General features: G+C 36.3%; 2 protein-coding genes across 2 annotated transcripts in view; one reads left to right on the top strand and one right to left on the bottom strand.

Annotated features, from left to right (window-relative positions):
* The first annotated feature begins 2,100 nt into the window (after window positions 1-2,100).
* On the top strand, window positions 2,101-7,896 carry LOC105618034 (lipoma HMGIC fusion partner-like 3 protein). Its single transcript, XM_012199573.1, has 5 exons — window positions 2,101-2,317; window positions 3,129-3,323; window positions 6,366-6,453; window positions 7,373-7,527; window positions 7,664-7,896. The coding sequence occupies exons 1-5, from the start codon at window positions 2,101-2,103 to the stop codon at window positions 7,894-7,896; spliced, it is 888 nt and encodes a 295-aa protein (XP_012054963.1).
* A 3,550-nt stretch (window positions 7,897-11,446) lies between these two features.
* Window positions 11,447-17,654, bottom strand: part of LOC105618033 — a 16,632-nt gene continuing 10,424 nt past the window's right edge. The window contains exons 3-6 of the mRNA XM_012199572.1: window positions 14,140-14,199; window positions 13,571-13,817; window positions 12,083-12,251; window positions 11,447-11,987 (exon numbers count right to left, since the gene is read on the bottom strand). Coding sequence (XP_012054962.1) covers window positions 11,447-11,987; window positions 12,083-12,251; window positions 13,571-13,817; window positions 14,140-14,199 — 1,017 coding nt within the window. The remainder of the gene's footprint in view (window positions 11,988-12,082; window positions 12,252-13,570; window positions 13,818-14,139; window positions 14,200-17,654) is intronic.

The raw sequence follows: 17,654 nt of genomic DNA, 5'->3' as shown, positions 1-17,654 counted from the left end.
AAAATATTAAATATAACACATATATATATTTATTTTAACTTAGAGAAAATAGTTCTTCAGATTTGTAAGTCCAACGAATGAACCCGTTATGTTCAGACGGAGAAATCCAACAAAGCAATACACAGCAGCATGCAACCTTTTTGGTGTCACCTTTCTCTTTACGCTTGGAGTCCATGAGGGGACCCCTTACGACAGTCTCCTCTCTCCGGAGTCTCACTCTTTCTCTGTCTTTCTTTCTCTCTATTTCCCTTCCTCACACCTTCACCTGGCAACCTGGCTCACCTGAACGGCCATCTTGAAGCGCGCCGTCGTATCGCGTTCCTCGTCTTTCCACCAAGTCACATTTTTCGCTCATCCTTGTAGCCGGCCGTTCGTCGCATGTGCCGTAAGCTGCATGTGCAAAACCTCGCGACGTGCAGCAAGGCACCAGTGATCGCGCCGGTAACATTTTGTCACTTTATAATCGTGCCTGGCTTCCACCTGGCTTGCTTTCTTTCCCTTCGCATATTCCGATAAGGTCCTGATATTGCTGACGTCATTAGTGTATACTTTGGAACTTATCCAAGATTCTCAAGGAAGTGTCGTCTTCGTTACGGTAAGTTGGTTTTTCTGCCGGGCAAAAATTCGCAGCCAAATGTTCTATATTTGACCATTATTAGTGAACAATAGTCGCAATTATTTATTTTTTAGTCTAGAAATAACAGATTAGATTTTGAATACATGTATATACATGCATACATATACAGGGTGTTCCATAAAAATCGTAACAACACTATTTCTAAGATCATTTTAATACAAAAATTCTAATACTAAAATATTGAGATTATATAATGCAAAGAGTTCAGTATTTAAAATGTTTAAAAGATCTCAATTTTAAATATTTTAATGTTTTAAATACGAATATAGTATTTTGTTTATTGAAAAAGTTTAAAAATATCTTTAAATGTTTAAAAAATGGAGATAAAAACAAAACATTTTAATATATCTTAAAATTAAACACTTGTTTTATGAATATAATAATAATATTTAAATTACAAACATTTAAAGATGGCGAATAATATCATTTAAAATTTGCGCGTTCAGATATGGCCCACAAAATAAAACTATAATTGTCGTCTCTAGTTAATATTAATAAAAAAAATATTTAAAATTTTATTTAAACTTATGTTAATTTATTCAAGATTGAAATAAGTAAATATTACATGAGTCTTGACTCAAAATGTAATTTATTTTCTTACTAATATTTTATTCTTTTTCTCACTGATATTTGATGACTTCATCTGCAATATAAGATTTTTTTCTATGAAAATTTGTTATTTTTTAAAACTTTTTAATATTGATCCAAAAATTATGATCGTATAGTAAATTTCAACAGAATTAAAAGATCTTATTTTGTCAACAGTTTATTCCACGTCCTTCGTTCCAAGACACGTCACTCGAGCGAAAGAAAGGTATCTATTGATGCTGACCTAACATTGGTGAACGCGCGAGATCATAAATGTCACGAACGGCGTAGCCATTGGTTTAACGCGGATACGTGCGATCTTTTTGCTAATAGAACTGATAATGAAGAAATAGAAATAGAACTGATAATGAAGAAAAGAAATGCTGGGAAGTGAATAGAAGATCCATATTTATTATTGTGAAACAAAAAAGAAAGACAAGCTCCTACCCGATTCTGGAGAAAATCATCTACGGAGGGAGAACTTAATCGCAAAATTCTCGTTGTTGTGTGTTGCTAGCGAAAGTACGTGAATATTCTTTGTTCGTGCGATATTACCTCCGAACAAACGCGCGTGTCTTGCACAAGGCGATCTCATTGTTGTCGAACAATTGGACTTCGTGGAGAACGACGTTCCAAGAACGACGACCTTCTACCGCGAGTGTGATAAACGCGCAAGTCAGTGCGAGGAATCTCTCGGTCTCTTCCGTGATTTAATCAACGGTTTATAATTCCACAGTCACTTCTCCGTTCCACGTATGGAATTCCCGGAGTTGATGTTATGGTCGAACGATTACGCGAGGAAGAATCGCTATTAAACGACGTGCCGGTAGTTGGGACATTCGGTTTGCATTGACGAGAAATTGACGATTGTCAAAATGGGTTCAAAGATCGAGTACGTCGAGTCCTCGCACATGTATGCGACTAATTACATTCGCAATTCCAAAGCGATCGGCGTGCTGTGGGGTATCTTCACTATATGCTATGCCATTATCGGCGTCGTTGCGTTTGTCACCCCGGAATGGCTCGGCGATCTGGAGCATGAGAATCCCGGCAGATTCGGTCTATGGACCAGGTGCAGCTATGGTGGAAATGGTACGTTGTATATTGCGACTCTTATTTTTATTCAAGAAGGAAAATAAGAAAGTCAAAATATGTCTAATGTCATATTGATCGATTATTATCAAATTTATGTCATTTTTTTTGTCACGATTCAATCAATATATTATTTTGATTTTTTTTGTCTAAATTCTTTGCAATGGAATCCACTCTAAAGAGTAAAAACCAATCTTGAAAAGGAGTGGCTTAATTTTCAATCTTTAAGAGTGAGATTTCACTTTTTAGAGTGAAATTCGCTGTAAAAGTTTTAGAGAGCAAGAAGAAAATTGGTTTGGCTGACTGCAAATCGCTTATTTGCAACAAAAATTTATTTTTATTGTCATACTAAAAATAATAAAAAGATTATTTCGCTCATTTGTTACAACAGGAATATAATTCAAAAAACAAAGTTTTCTAAAAAAAATTGACATTTTTAGTTGCTTGCAAAAAAAAAACATTAAAAAGAAAGAAAAAAAACATATCTTTATTTCCTCTATAATTAGTTATATAACATTAAAATTACATTTTAAAGTTAATATTATCAAATCTTAATGATTCAAAATATTCAAACTTATTTTTGTGGAACTTTGTTTTTTTTTAGTCGTACCGTTGTTGTAGCAAATAATCTAATTTATTTTTATGACAAATATAAATAGTTCTAGTTTATAATTTAACGTTAAAATGTATTTTATATACATATAATTACTAATCTCGATATTTCCTTATAACAACTACAAGTCCACATTTCAAGACTGAAGATAATTATTTAGACTACATTATTAATTCAAACGGTTTCATAATTACATAGGTGAGTTAGGCGAGGAATGTATCGGCCGGCTGGACGACCTGTCGACCATCGCCAACGTTCCTTTCCGAGCCAGCACGATTCTAGTCGGCATCGCGGTGATAATCGCGCTATTGGCAATCTGCGCAATGCTCATGTTCTTCTTTTGTCAAAGCACTACCGTGTTCTACATGTGCGCTTGGATGCAAGTGGTGTCAGGTAATTATCCAGTCCCTCCTCACGGAAAGTATCTAAATCCGATATTTACAATCTGTTCTTATTTTAAGACCGTTTTAAATAAGACTATCTTGAGATGCTAATATAGCTTTCTAATTGGCTCACGACAACTTAATACTATTTTAAATGTAAGAATCGATTATGAATATCTGCCTAAGTGCCAAATGATAAGTGCGCGCGAGACACTTTCCACAACTGACGCGTCTGCTTTAGAAAGCGCAACATTAGCCAAGCTGATCCTCGCAGCCCGTTACTCGCAATCTCAACCGTAATTCCTTATCAGCGAGATGCAATTGCAAATTGCGCTAATGCGCTGAGCCGGATCCTATTTGCGCGGGGCCGGGAAGTGAAGTAATCACCCTGTTTAACGCGCTTTATTGTGATGAACTTTATCGATCAGTTTCATCTCTGATTGCGGAGATAACGATTTTAAAAGGACGCTGGTCGCTGTCGGAAATTGCTCTCATGTCATGGTCCCGCGCTTGCGAGAAAACTTTCGCAAAAATCTCGTAGGAGAGATTTCGCTAAACTTGTTAAATATGTGTGCCAAATAATTAAAAGTTGTTCGCAATTTCTCATTACTCGAACATGCTATTCCGTGAATACCGCATCGATCTTTTTATTTGATTAGAAAGCGCACAGTAACCGCAGAGGATTGTACAACGTTGCTTGCGTAACGGCTGAAATAATAATAATGGTATTGCAAGAATAACTGCTTCATTGATGAATGACGTGTCATCACAGACGTCCACGTTGGCTGAATCATTAGAAGAGTTACTAGGCAGTTTTATGCATATTATTTTCTTTTCAATGCACGTATTATTTCCTCTCTTCAATACATATTTAAATCAAAAAAGGACATTCTGAAATATTTCTTCTCAGAATAATAAAAAATAAGAGACGTTACTATATAATAAATCCATTCCTCTTAACTGAACTTCTTGCACAATATAATAGATCTATTCTTTTTAGTTTGAATTTCTTGCACAGTTCACCTTTCTCTCTTTTCTCTCTACATTAAAGAAAGAAGAAAAAGATGAACCGTAACTCATAAGAACTTCAGCTAAAAAGAACAGGCCTGATATTTTGCTCCCAGATTTATAATCAGACTTCCTTTAAATCAAAATGCATTGTTGTGTTCTGTTTAATATAATTAGAAACGAATAAAACACATTCACCCTAAATACACTGATACTTTCTCCAGATAGCTTTTGCATTATCCGGATGCATGTATAACATTTAGCATTTCCGAGTCGCGATTTCTAAAGCTCATTGTCACGAATAACTTCATTTGTCATTGAAACACATGGTGTGTTTTTCTGCTTCGCAGTGTATCTCGAAATGCGTGCGCTGTGTATTTTACAGCATTCGAAGATTCTTTTACAATTGTAATCGTGGCTGATCGTCGCCTGTGGATCCCTGACGAGTCGTGTGGTGGCTCAGCGAAATGTGGAATAGACCGTTATAACGTGCCTAAGCCAGTCTGCATATACCGTTCATCAACGCCTCTATGATTAACGTAAACCAACTGCAACCGTCGGTCGAGTCGATATCGACTTGCCGAATATTAATCTATCTATATATATATATATAATACTATATATATAACTATAATAGAATTTCTCTGCACAAGATTGCATTCTAATTCCGATCGCTAATTTGTATCGAAATTAATTAGTTTTGCTAGGTGGTCTATTTCTTTAACGAAAACATAATAAGATATATATTCATGATTTATAAGTAATATCTCTAAAACATGCGTTCAATTTGTTTAGTCGATTAAAGTCAAACCGCGTTTTATTCATTGATTATAAATGAAATAAATTCTTCATTCACTTTTTACACGAATAAATTCTCGGTAACGCATAATAACGCGGTTCATGAAAATTGTACGGCTAATTGTATGCGCTGGATGTTGACTAACAAGTTGACGAGTGTATAATTTTCATTTAACGAACGTCTGACGAACGAACGTAACTTACACAAGCCTGGCAGCAAAGTTTCGGCAGTGTCAGCGATTCGTTGCAAGTAAGCACCGTCGAGTCACGACAGTGAAAGTTATACGCCAAGTCGCGCTCATTACATAGCATGAAACATGAAGAGGTAAATGTATCACCATGAGAAACTATATAAATGACATTCAAGTACATGGATTATAGAAATTATCTATATACATAGAATGTAGCAGCGTTTATCGTTAACTTAAAATAGGTTCTAAAAAAAGCTGGAGTATACAGGAAGATTGCGATATGCATTACAAAATCGTTAGAAAGTGTAAAGAGCAAGTAACACGCACAGGATATTGTGTAACAGACTAAAAAGCTAAATAGAATAAATAGATTCAAATTATCAAATGAAAGACTACCAAAAGAAGAAGTTTAAAAAATGCGGATAATGAAAGATAAGAGTGAAAAATACTGGTTTTCATTCATTATCGTGATAGATAATAAATGGAAAGTACAGAAATACAGAAATACAAAGTGCAATGAAATCGAAGAAAATTATTGAAACCGAGCTCTGTGAAGACAATCATAACGCGCGTCTACTGTGCATGATTCGCGCATTAAAATCGCTCGTTCGCTGGGAAACAATATCGTCTCGGCTCGCTGGTAAACGTAGCGAGTCCCAGAAAAGTTACGGTTGTTCACAAGTCCCTTTCACTACCGGCCTCCGCATAGCCACCTGCACAATTACGTCCGTGTAAATGCGAGAGTACGCCTCTACTGCATATAACTACGATAATAGAACCATAAGAATGAAAATAATTGAACCATAAGTGAGTCTATATTATTAAAGCGTATTAGATTTGCCGCCGTAATAAGTCTTAACATTGATTTCTTAACATAGTTTTTATCGTAAAACTTTTTTCACGCTTTTGCGCTGTATAATTATCTCGAGAAAGTGAAAAAGTTAATGCACGAATTGCAACGCGAGTAACATTAATAATCTATCTAGCGGCTTTCAGTACAGTTGGAAAATGTAAATGGATGTAATTATAATTATATTTCGGGTGTCTTTTTCCAGCAATCTGCATGGCGATCGGAGTGTGCATCTATCCTCTCGGCTGGGACTCACCGGTGATTCGCGCCGTATGTGGCGCAGCTGCTTCCAGGTGTGTATTTGTACAAAGGGCATATGTATACAAAAAAGATAACAAGAAACTAAATGAAAAATGTTTTTGAATGATTTCTCTTGCGATTTTGGCTTCTCAAGAAAGGATAGAATCAACCTCAAATCTTATACATTATGAATTGGCAATATAAATAAGATTATGTTTATATTTCTCTTTCCAGGAATACGTTTCATGCATGTTTGACGTATATTATATGTTGAATATAATGTTTCATTAAGGTTTCTACAATCTTTTATGTAAATAATATAGCATTTTTAACTTTGATATATAACGTTAACACGCTATATATTTAATTGACATGCGCAATGTATATTTTCGGACTTTGAAAAAGAGAAGTACCTAAAAGGTATGTTTCTCTCTCCACTGAACACTGTGTTTCTTATGCAGAAATTGTAACAATTGCCAGTCCATATCTATAAGGGGTCTATACAATTAATAAAGAATATAATCACAATGTGATGCAACTCAAATACTTTGAAGCATTCTTTGATTGGTCAATTAGTAAAATTCTTTTTTCTAATTAATTATTCGAATGCTTTAAAACATTTGTAGTGAGACTTCGACTGCATCCAAATAAGTAGAACTTTGTTGCTATCTTATCTAGAGTTGCATTTGCGAATTCACGAAAAACCTTTTTGTGCTTTTTTGTTAATTTATAGTTCAAAAAAGAAATTTTCTTTAAAAAAAGAGTCTATTCTACATTAAAAAATTAGTGAAAAAAGTGTTCATCTTATTAGAAGCTTTACAATCTACTAACACTAATTATCTCAATTAGACGCGCCTTTCGCACGCAAATTATTACGAAGCGATGAATAATAGCAGCATTGCCTTAAAAGTTGGAAACATAATCACAATAACAATGAGAAAAATAGCATTCAGAAAGTTATTCTTTTGATAGATACAATCCTGGTGCCTGTGCTGTTAGATGGGCAATACCACTCGCTGCAATCGCGGCTCTGGATGCAGCTACTTTGTCTGCTCTTGCCTTCATTTTGGCCTCCAGACATGTGAGGCTACAACCAGAACCTTTCAATAATGGATCCTTGTACAAAGGTGATTAATAGCAATTTTTTAAAAAATGCTTATGTCTCAAAGATTTCAATTTTTATTAAAATCTTTGCGATTTGTGAATACGTGTTCGTTTTATGTCCTCAACATGAAATAGTGTATGTCAATTTTCTATTTTTAGGTGAAGTAAATCCGGGCTATGTGAACGAAGCTCAAAGCGTAGCTGGCTCTCGTAAATCCCTGTCTTTGAGACCTGTTCTCCTAGTGGCCCCACCTGAACAGGACCGTTATAGCGAACTCTCTAGAGCAAAATCGCACTCGCATCACAGTCTTTACACACCAGCGCCGTCGCATCCAGCGCACACCATGTCTACGAATACTCTCAATCATTCGCAGCACAACTTTCAGCTCTAAAACGACTGATCGCTGCGAATACAAAGATTTAAATGGATCTGTATATAGCTGACGAAATTAGAGGAAAAGCTATATTGTACATAAGATGAAATGTGTGCGATTTGGACGCAATTGCTTAGGCCATTGCTTTCACTATTAAGTTTCTAAGAATAGAATTTTTGTTCATAATGATAAAGCTATATATATATATATATATATATATATAAAACAGATACGACTGACAGCTTCATTTAATGACTGAATATTATTATTTGTTGTGCCGTGAACATCCATGTGATGTATAGTCTATCTTATCAATATGTGCCGCAAAAAGCTGTCTTCCTTAGAATATTGATTTTTTACAAATACAATTAGTACGAGTAAGTACTACAAAGGTAATAAAGATTACAGAAAAGCTATTAAACGTAAAATTAAATATTGTTTAATTAATTTGTGAAATAATTCCTTTCATTAAGATAAATGGAATATTTTATTTAAATATTCTCTTAGTTCTATCTTAAGAATCTCATATTTGTATTTATATATTAATATATGTAATTAGAAAGATTATAATCAAGCAATTTATTTTAATACTATATATTAAGTTCTCTAAACATCATGTTATGTAATGTATGTTAAATGATAATTCAAAAGAAAATTTTATAGATGTTATAATTCGTGCCGTATTGTCGAAGAAATTTATATATTATTTACATTATGTAATTATTTAAGTACTCCCTAAGTACTTATGATGTGCCTTTACGATGTAGTATTGATAATAATTATGAATTAAATTTTTTATCAATAAGTTATTATTCTATGTGTGAAATGTTTATTATTTAGTTAAATGGAACATTAAATGCATTTCCGCAACTTTCGATGGAATGATGTATAAAAAAGTATTTATAATTCGCATGTAAATAGATTCTTTTCTTCAGTGTGCAATAATATCCAAAAAAATTTAATAATTATTCATAAGCTGTCAGACACAAAAGTTGTCGATGATGACTGCATCGGCTAAGATGCGTATTGGTATGCGATTATTCTTGTATCGCTGTAATTTTCTTGTAATCATTTTAGTATATGCATGAAACATGACATAAAAATGTACAAGATAAACATGGTATATATCATTTTGACTAGTGTATTTAATGATATCATACAGAATAAGTTTATATTACGAGTATTATTTAATTGATAACTTGGATAATTTTACGCAATAGTCTCCGTAGGTCAGCGACGGAAAAACTTGGAGCTAATGAATCCGTAAATTATTTTCAACATTTTTTATTTTAACGTCGTTAATTAAATCGCGATTTAAACTAAATCGTTTTTGTCATTTGATTCAAATCGTGATTTAATTTCTTAATTTTTTTCTTTTCTAATTCTAAAGAGATCATTTTCTGAAGTTTGCAGACCAACGAGACTGTTCAGGCGCAATTATTATTGTACAGAACTATTATTCTAATTATCAGATTTCTGTATGAGCATTCTGTGCAGCGAAATCGAAATCTCGCGGCAAACAGATATCTAAAAATCATCATTGACATTCCATAGAGATACACAAATTTAAATCTTCTCTTTTTCTGGATTACAAATAATTTGACGCACGGAATGCTCATAAAATTTCACAGCGTCTAAATCTAAAATAAATATTTCAGGCAAATGCCTACACGAGTAACGGGCCTTTTCCTTTCAGGACGCGTTCCACACTTATCACCTTAAGATCTAGTAATCTCCGTGTATGGCAAATAAAAGGGAAGTTTGAGCGTTAGCGTATTAGCTTCCGCTTATAAGACAGCCAGTGTAAGTACAGAGATGTTCCCTGCGTTTCCCTTCACGTATTGTTTTTCGGGATGATTTGCGGCGGAATCTTTTCAAAGAAAGAACCATAAATAAAAGGAAGCGCGAGAATCGAGATTTCTTCCGCGCTTCTTGTAAGATCGAGATGTCATCCCGAAATAGCCCGCGAGCATGCAATCGGCAGGCGTGAGGGAACAAAACGAGCAAATCGTTCGGCAATAAAGTACTAGAATTTTATAGTGCATTAATTAGTTCGCGATGAGGAACGAGATACAAAGGTTTTACAACATTGTAAATGCAAAGGGGTAGAGAAGAGGGAGAAGGAATTGGGGGAGGCCCTACCGGCCGCTCGGTAACACCATTTAATTCCTTTTTTTTTACGCGATGTATCATCGTATTTTACAAGGTATACACACGGCGTGTCCACATATGACACCCTCAACCGAATCGTTTATGGCTTTACTGCGCCGCCACTGCGGCTTCTTACGTCTTCATCCGCGTACTTTATAGCCGTTCGTTTATTAGGCTATCATTTAATTGCCTGATCTCCGCGCCATGTATAACGGCATTGCGCGGCTATTTCGCGCCGGGTTCTAAAGTGCGAACTACAATGAAGACACGAACGCATAATTGCCTGCTCGATGTTTTTTTCCGAGCGATATCGTCGAGCGGGTTGCCGAAGACGCGTTTCAAGATTCAGCTCGAGCTAAGTTAGATTAAAAAAACATTTCTGCTGTTTGAAACTTTTATATCGCGCGTTTTCCTTTGTGTTGGTTATTACGAGTCTTGACTCTCAAAGGTGGAATGTACGAATTTTATTGCGTGACATAGCTTGGAAGTGCTGAATTTCTTGCATCAACATTGGCATAGTAATTATCGTCCGGAAATACTGGCAACGTTAATATTTCACTACCAGTGATTCGCGATCAACTATTCAAGATAAATCAGTGAAAGTATTGGAAACTTCTCCTGCGAATTTCCAAGCACTTTTCTTTTTTTTTTCGCCGATCTTAACTAGCCGCACGCAATTGCAGAGTTAAGCGAAATCTTAGGTTCTCGAAGCAATTAACAGCCGTGTGTCGATCGCCAACGAGAAATGGCGATCAAGATTAGCGACGCGGAACAGGAGGAATGAAAATAATTTAATTATAAGTTAACTTACACAAGGATTACATATAATTCACTAAGTTATGATCGAACGCTACAGTTTTTTGATTCTAATATTACATATGGCGCTAGCTTTTCATTTTATTTCATTGAACAACCATGTTCTTTGTCTCTCTATCTCTCTCAAAGGAGGCATAAGAAGCTTTAAAAATCATTTGCTTCTAAAATCATTTTCTATCAAACTTCTTAGTCGGTACTCTTCTATCAAACTCCTTAGTCGGTATTCTAAGTTAGACGTTAGACATCTAAGACATTCGCTACTTCTCACTGTATCCGCAAGGACTATTCGTCAGGTGCAAAGAAATTACTTTCAAGTACACGTGTCACAATAGTGGTACCAACTTCTGCTACTTCGATCCCCTTGTTCAATTTTCATTCGAATTTTATATCTTACGATTTTTCTTTACACCTGTTAATAATATTATAATACTACACACATACCTATGGCCAATGATGTACGTTCACACTGTATAATGTCTGTCCGAGCAAGAAATTCAACTAGTGAATTTAGATATAATCCATACTTCACATAACGCAAAGCGATTTGCTCCGACAACAGCGTTCCATCTCCTCGGACAAGATTGATTTATCGAAGATTTTTTTAGATTTCCTTGCTTACAATGATGCCGCACGGTTGGACCACGCCGATGTTGGGTAATCTCGGCCTTCTGGACGCAGATTTGCTCTCATCCTTCTTGAGCAACTCCTCTATCGAGTAGGGATTCTTCTTCTTTTGCGGCTGCGGCGGTTGATTCTCTACCGCCGCTCCCTCGTTCGTCGTCATCGTGCTTGGATTTGTATTCTTCGCCTCATGAATTCTATGCGATGCCGAGGAATCTCGTTTCAACGTCTCGACGATCGACATTGGGCTCTCTCGCAGATTATCCGAATTCGTGGCGTGTGAATTAGGTGTGCCGTGCCTGACGAATGCGCTCCGATCGCTGCCGATCTTCTGGCTGAGTTCCAGGATAATCGGTGTGCTCCGAAAAGACTTGTAGTGATCTTGCGACTCGACTAGATTCTCATCCAAATCGCTTTTATCCAGCGAATCGTCGCTGCCGGCCGTCGAACTCGAGCTCGATTTTAACTCCAGCTGATTCTGTGCGCCGTTTTGCTCCGACAGACGTTCGGTATCTAAAGGTCTGTAAAAATAAAATTATAAACTAATTATAGAATCATGCCTATAAAATAAATTGTATATATTTTGTATCGACAAATTCTGTTGAGATGGACTTACGCGAAAGATTGCATTCCATGCTGCAAGTGTAAGGTGGTCGCTTGATAGAGAGACGAATAAAAGCTTTGATTCCACGACGACGTGCCGGTATTGCTCGTGTTCGTAGAAATATGTAACGGTCCTAAAGCACCCGGATAAAATAATTGATAATCCGTTCTCATGAGTGCATCTGCAAAGAAAATAATTGTTGTTATTGTTACAGTTTTTATGTTGTTTTGCATCTCTTAAAAAAATTTCTTCTTTATATAAATGAATATTATCGAAAATATATTTATTAAAAACTATACAAATACGTATTCTTGTACTCCGTGCTAACTTTACAGATCCACATAAATTTGTGAAGTTAGCATGCCGTTTTCTTAATATAAAAAAAAAATAATAACAGTTTCATTTTTTATAGTCCCATATAAAATAAAAAGTTTCGCATTTTTTATATCAAAAGATCAAAACTGAAAATATGGCGTGCTAACTTCGCGAATCTAATACGACATTTTTCCTGTAAAATACAAAAAAAAAACATTTTCACGTTTGGCTACAGTATTAATTGCTTTTTATTATGTATAATATAATCGTGTCGATTCAAAGCAATATTTTAACTAGACACAGAGATTAGCTTCTTTCGAAATATTAGAAAAAGAAATATCATTAAACGAAATGATTTAAGAGAAAGATGAACACGAAAGAGTCCGGATGCTTGTTTCATAATTAGCTGCTCAAAGCCGATAAATTGAGCACCGCTTCCAGCATCCAGTGGCACAAATTGCGAGGTAAATTTTCCGTTTCGACAGCATAAGTTTGCGTGTCTGTTGCCTGCCTGATCTGCGTGGCTTTTGCTGACGAGTCAATCACGGCAACGGAGTATCTCGAAAGATTTGCCCTCTTCACCCCTTCCCATCTTCCTTCTCGCTTGTCATTCTCACTATTCTTCTTCTTCGACGCACTCGCCGTCGCCGTTTTCGGACATTTATCGTCTTTCTTCTGGAAATGATCGCAAAAAAAATCCGTTGCCACGATTCCACGCTAGGGACAGGTGTTTAAGGCGTTATTAGTTTGTAATGGTGCACTCACAGCAACGCAACTGTATATAATCATTCACAAAGTTTCACACACACATTCCTTGTTCGAGCGATGTCTTTTTCTATTCAGTTTAATAGTCGACAAATTTGCAAATCAACATTGCTGTCCGAAAACGCTAATGAAAGGATGTATTATCTTGATTATATTGATTGTTATAGGGATCCTATAACAGAATCTGGTTACAAACGATTTTATCAAAATTCTACGAAAGAGAAGGATTATATATAATTTCTCTCCGTATGTATGTTATCTTACTTTAATTTGTTCTAAGTTATACTGTTTCACTTTATAATTCTAAAATTAAGATTATACCTTTCTCTCTCGTAGGATTTTGACAAAATTGTAGCCGGGCTCTGAGATAGGATCTCTGATCTTGATCTCTTTGATATCATTGCTAGTATCATTCTTTACCTCTAGCTCCAGCGTTCGACGGAATTTGCGACGTATAGCCACTGGATGCACCTCCCTCGATAGTAGGGATATCGGTATGAAGTCCGCCACCTCTGAGAATACGATTAACCGATGATACGGAAGGTAAGCTCTGGGGATCACAAGCTCCCTGTCGCGCGAGCTGTTCGCGAATCTCCCAGGCAAACATTGTCGGCTGCTCCTGTTTCATCCGTAAAATCTTTTTCACCACTGTCGGCGTAGCTACTTGCTGCAAGATAAATAGAATATATTTATAAATAAATATATAAAGATATCTCATCTATCATGCATTATTTTCTAATGACGGACTCTTTAATTATTTGAAATAATTTTTTTCTTAACAAAAATGTCAAGAGGAATTATTTATATTGCATTTTTAACTCTTTAATATTACATATTTTTTAATTAAATTTCAAATTTAAAAAAATTTTATTTTGAGGCAAATTTTAAAACTGTAAAATCGGTTGTAAAATGTAGTTTGATAAATTACTTATTTGTATGAAGTTTAATTAGAAAGCTTTTCTTTTTGTTATTTAGAGCTTGAAAATTACCGTTGCTTTGAAGTCATTGTTTTTCCTAAGGAAACATTGTCTATAAATTGAGCAAAGAATCTAAAAAATAAAAAAGTGAAACGCGTATAAATTAGTACAAAACAATAGTGGAAATTCTAAGACAGTGATTCCAGCTTTATCAATTGTACGATATAAATACGTTACTTAACATTTGTTTTGTATTTTATTTCTCATTATATAGGAAAACATTTTTATCAATTTTAGAATTTGTGTCCACCTTTCGTAAGGATATTTATCAGTGACAGGATGTCGTTGTTAATCATTCCGTACTTTTTTTAAAGCCAAACCGTATGCGTTATCTCATCGACAAATTAACACAAACGTGGTCACACCATCGTTTCAGCGGATCGCACACGCATATGTCGTTCACAGGTGAAAAGCACGACTGGATCGTCAATCAGATAGCGAGGAGAGTCCGTCCGGTGCGGTGGGCGAAGGTACTACCTATTTTATTTCGGTTTAGCCCCCGTTCACCAAAGAAACGGGTTGTCCAGTCGGTTGGTACCGTGCACCGGTGCCGTTGGCTGCCACGAGGCCCACCATCGGTCTCGCTTCTCCAAAAGGGGGCCCCAGTGGTGCTCAATCTGGCCGCGCGACTAATTTGACTTGCTAATGAACGGTAATGGCACGCAGATAATTTTATGCTAACGTGATGGAAATATTATTCTGGCCGTACAGATTTTGAGATCACCGATCTCTTTGGGGGCGATGTCAGGCGTACTGGCGCGAGCGAGACGCATCTCGTTCGAGAAAAGATGATCATCTTCACGGGTCCATGTCCGAACCCATGCGGGGGTTCGTACATGATTCACACATATGTGTGCACGTATCGAGCGGAACGGTATCACCAAACCGGCTGTCGATTACCGGCACCGATCTCATTTCGCGAGAAGATCGATGCCTCGGCGTTCCGCGCATTCATAATCTGTGCTCGGTCGCGTGGGCACGATACGATCTTCCTCGACAAATTGTTTCGAAAACGAATAGAATTAATATTGCGGTGCATCGATCGGACAACGATCGATATGATCGGCATAAAAGCAAATAGTTGGACATCGATTGATGTGCTCGGGAAGACCAAGAGAAATTATAAATTTTAAATTACAAGGTCGCCGTAAATTTTCTCACACAATTGCTTATAATCAATTTTTTCTAAAAAAAATGTCAATGTTGGTCAGACGTTGAAAATAAGTTTTAATCGAGAGCAAGTCAAACTCAAAGACTCAATAAAGCATCCCTCTCTTATTTCGAGTTTCGATATATTGAAAAAAATCCTAAATAAAAGTATTAATAAAAATATCAAATAAATTTTAATAAATATTTTTGTTTGTGAATAATTCTAAGTAAATATTTTCTAAATGTAAACATATTTGTTTGATACAAAAATTATTAATTTAACTATCACATTTTCATTAAGTACAATAAATATATTTATTTATTTCTTGTAAATAAATGTTTACTAAATAATAAATCAATTTAGGCTGTAATGAGTAATATTAATAAAATTTAGTAGAAGCTTCTAAGAGCCAACACAAGTTATATATGTATAAATATTCTTTATTATATTCAATCAACGCAAATATATAAATGTTTACTTACAATTAGTACTACTCAAAAAAAAGTATTAAGATAAGTAAATTTGTTTCAGTATAATCAGTGAGATGAATCGTTTAAAACTGTCAAAATACAAAGTTAATACGAAGTGTACAAGATGTCATTATCCAAAGTACTCGCAGGTGAAAGCACCACTGGCAGAAACGTTTAGGGGCTAGTGCCTCAGGGGTAGCAAAGAGTCGAAGAGGGCCGCCTAATAGTTTGAGGGGGTTAGGACAAGCATCGCGTGCTCCCGGGAGCATCTCAGATTCTAATCTGACACTTCCGTCGTCGTCGTTGCCACAATTACCTACCCCTGCTACTCCGACAATATATATACGGTGCGTCCTAATGCGGACCCTCACGTTGCCGTTCGAGCACATCGAAGCGCGGACACGCACGTAAGCATGCGTTATGCAAGTGTGCGTGTACGTGAGCGCGCGTGTGTGCTACCATCGGAGGAAATTGGCTGGACAGAATGGACATCTGGCACTAAACGTTAGATAACCCGTATATACCCGGCCGTGTACATACGAACAGGTTCACCAACTTGGTAATTATCGTGCGTAAGTTGCGCGCCCCGCTACATGCACCCCGAATGCCCCGAGTGCTCGTCAATGATAAGGGCAACGATGACCGTCGACACCTTCCGCCCTATTTTTTCCCATGCTACCTGGACGCGCCAGTGTCGTTGGAAATGAGAGGCGATTGATTTGTCATCAGAAAAGTGAAATAAAAGCGAAAGAAATATGAAAAAGATGAAAATAGCGCATCGAAAGAACAGATATTTTGCTAAAATGTCTAAAAATCTAAACAAGTTTTTCGAAAATAATTTTCTTGGTCATATAGAAAACTCAAATTAATACATATCATAATAATACATATCATATCAATAATTAATACATATCATAATAATAATGATTAATTTGACGCGCCCTTGTTTTTTATTATTAGGAAACTCAAGCATGATGAGAGCAATGCTGCAAAAAATTTTTATATTCTAGCAATCAGTGAACATCCTGTCTAATTATTTTAGCCTAAAATAATTATTTTCTGACATGTATAAATATTTCTGCAAAATCGTTGTTTCTTTCTAAATTAACCTTCTAACGCTGTCGATTTGGGGAACTCTCATTTAAAACAAGACTTCATGTTCGCGTCATGAGAATAAAACGCGATTCGCTCCTATTTATCGTGGTGTTTCAAGCGCTGTTAAATCATGCATCGAGAAAATAAATACGTGTTCATGAGCGGGGGCAGTCAGATACGCGCATATTTCCGTCAAGAGCGAGATCTTAATTGCCAGATAAACGGCGAAAATGTTCGATCGTCGAGTGTGAACCGTACACGAAGAAAATAAATATTCCGTCGGGGTCGAAGCCGTGACAATAATCATTCCAGATAAGAGTGAAATTCCATCAACAGTTTCGAGAAATCCATGAGATCGCTATCGAATTCGAAGAGTAAAGAGAGCTAAAGCGTCATCACGAGGATGTATACTTTATCGTCGTATCATCCAGTTGTTATATGAGAGAGAGAAAACTTTGAACGCATTGCGCGTACGTGGAGAACGAGGCGGATCGCGGCGATTTTTTCCTTGATGTTCCACTTTATTATCCGCGGCTGCGACGCGGCCTGTGCATTTTTCATGAGATAATTTTCTCTGTCGTGCCGCCGGCTTATTATCCGACGCGTATCACGCGTGTATATGACAGAAAAGAGAGAGAGAGAGAGAGAGAGAGAGAGAGAGAGAGAGAGAGAGAGAGAGAGAGAGAGAGAGAGAGAGAGAGAGAGAGAGAGAGAGAAGAGAGAGTAGAGTAGTAGTACGTAAGTAACGTAACGTACGTAACGTAACGTACGTAACGTACGTACGTACGTACGTACGTACGTACGTAGTAGTA

Source organism: Atta cephalotes (genome assembly GCF_000143395.1).
Source record: "Atta cephalotes unplaced genomic scaffold scaffold00015, whole genome shotgun sequence".
In the NCBI taxonomy this organism is placed as follows: Eukaryota; Metazoa; Arthropoda; class Insecta; order Hymenoptera; family Formicidae; genus Atta; species Atta cephalotes.
Note: the sequence above shows the minus strand (reverse complement) of the source record. Positions and strands in the feature narration are given on the sequence as shown.

What these genes read in the sequence shown, in the direction of transcription:
- LOC105618034 (XM_012199573.1), top strand. Translation starts at nt 2,101, where the DNA reads ATGGGTTCAAAGATCGAGTACGTCGAGTCCTCGCACATGTATGCGACT. An exon ending in GTGCAGCTATGGTGGAAATG is followed by an intron (nt 2,318 to 3,128) that starts GTACGTTGTATA and finishes ATAATTACATAG; the next exon opens with GTGAGTTAGGCGAGGAATGT. An exon ending in TAATGGATCCTTGTACAAAG is followed by an intron (nt 7,528 to 7,663) that starts GTGATTAATAGC and finishes TTCTATTTTTAG; the next exon opens with GTGAAGTAAATCCGGGCTAT.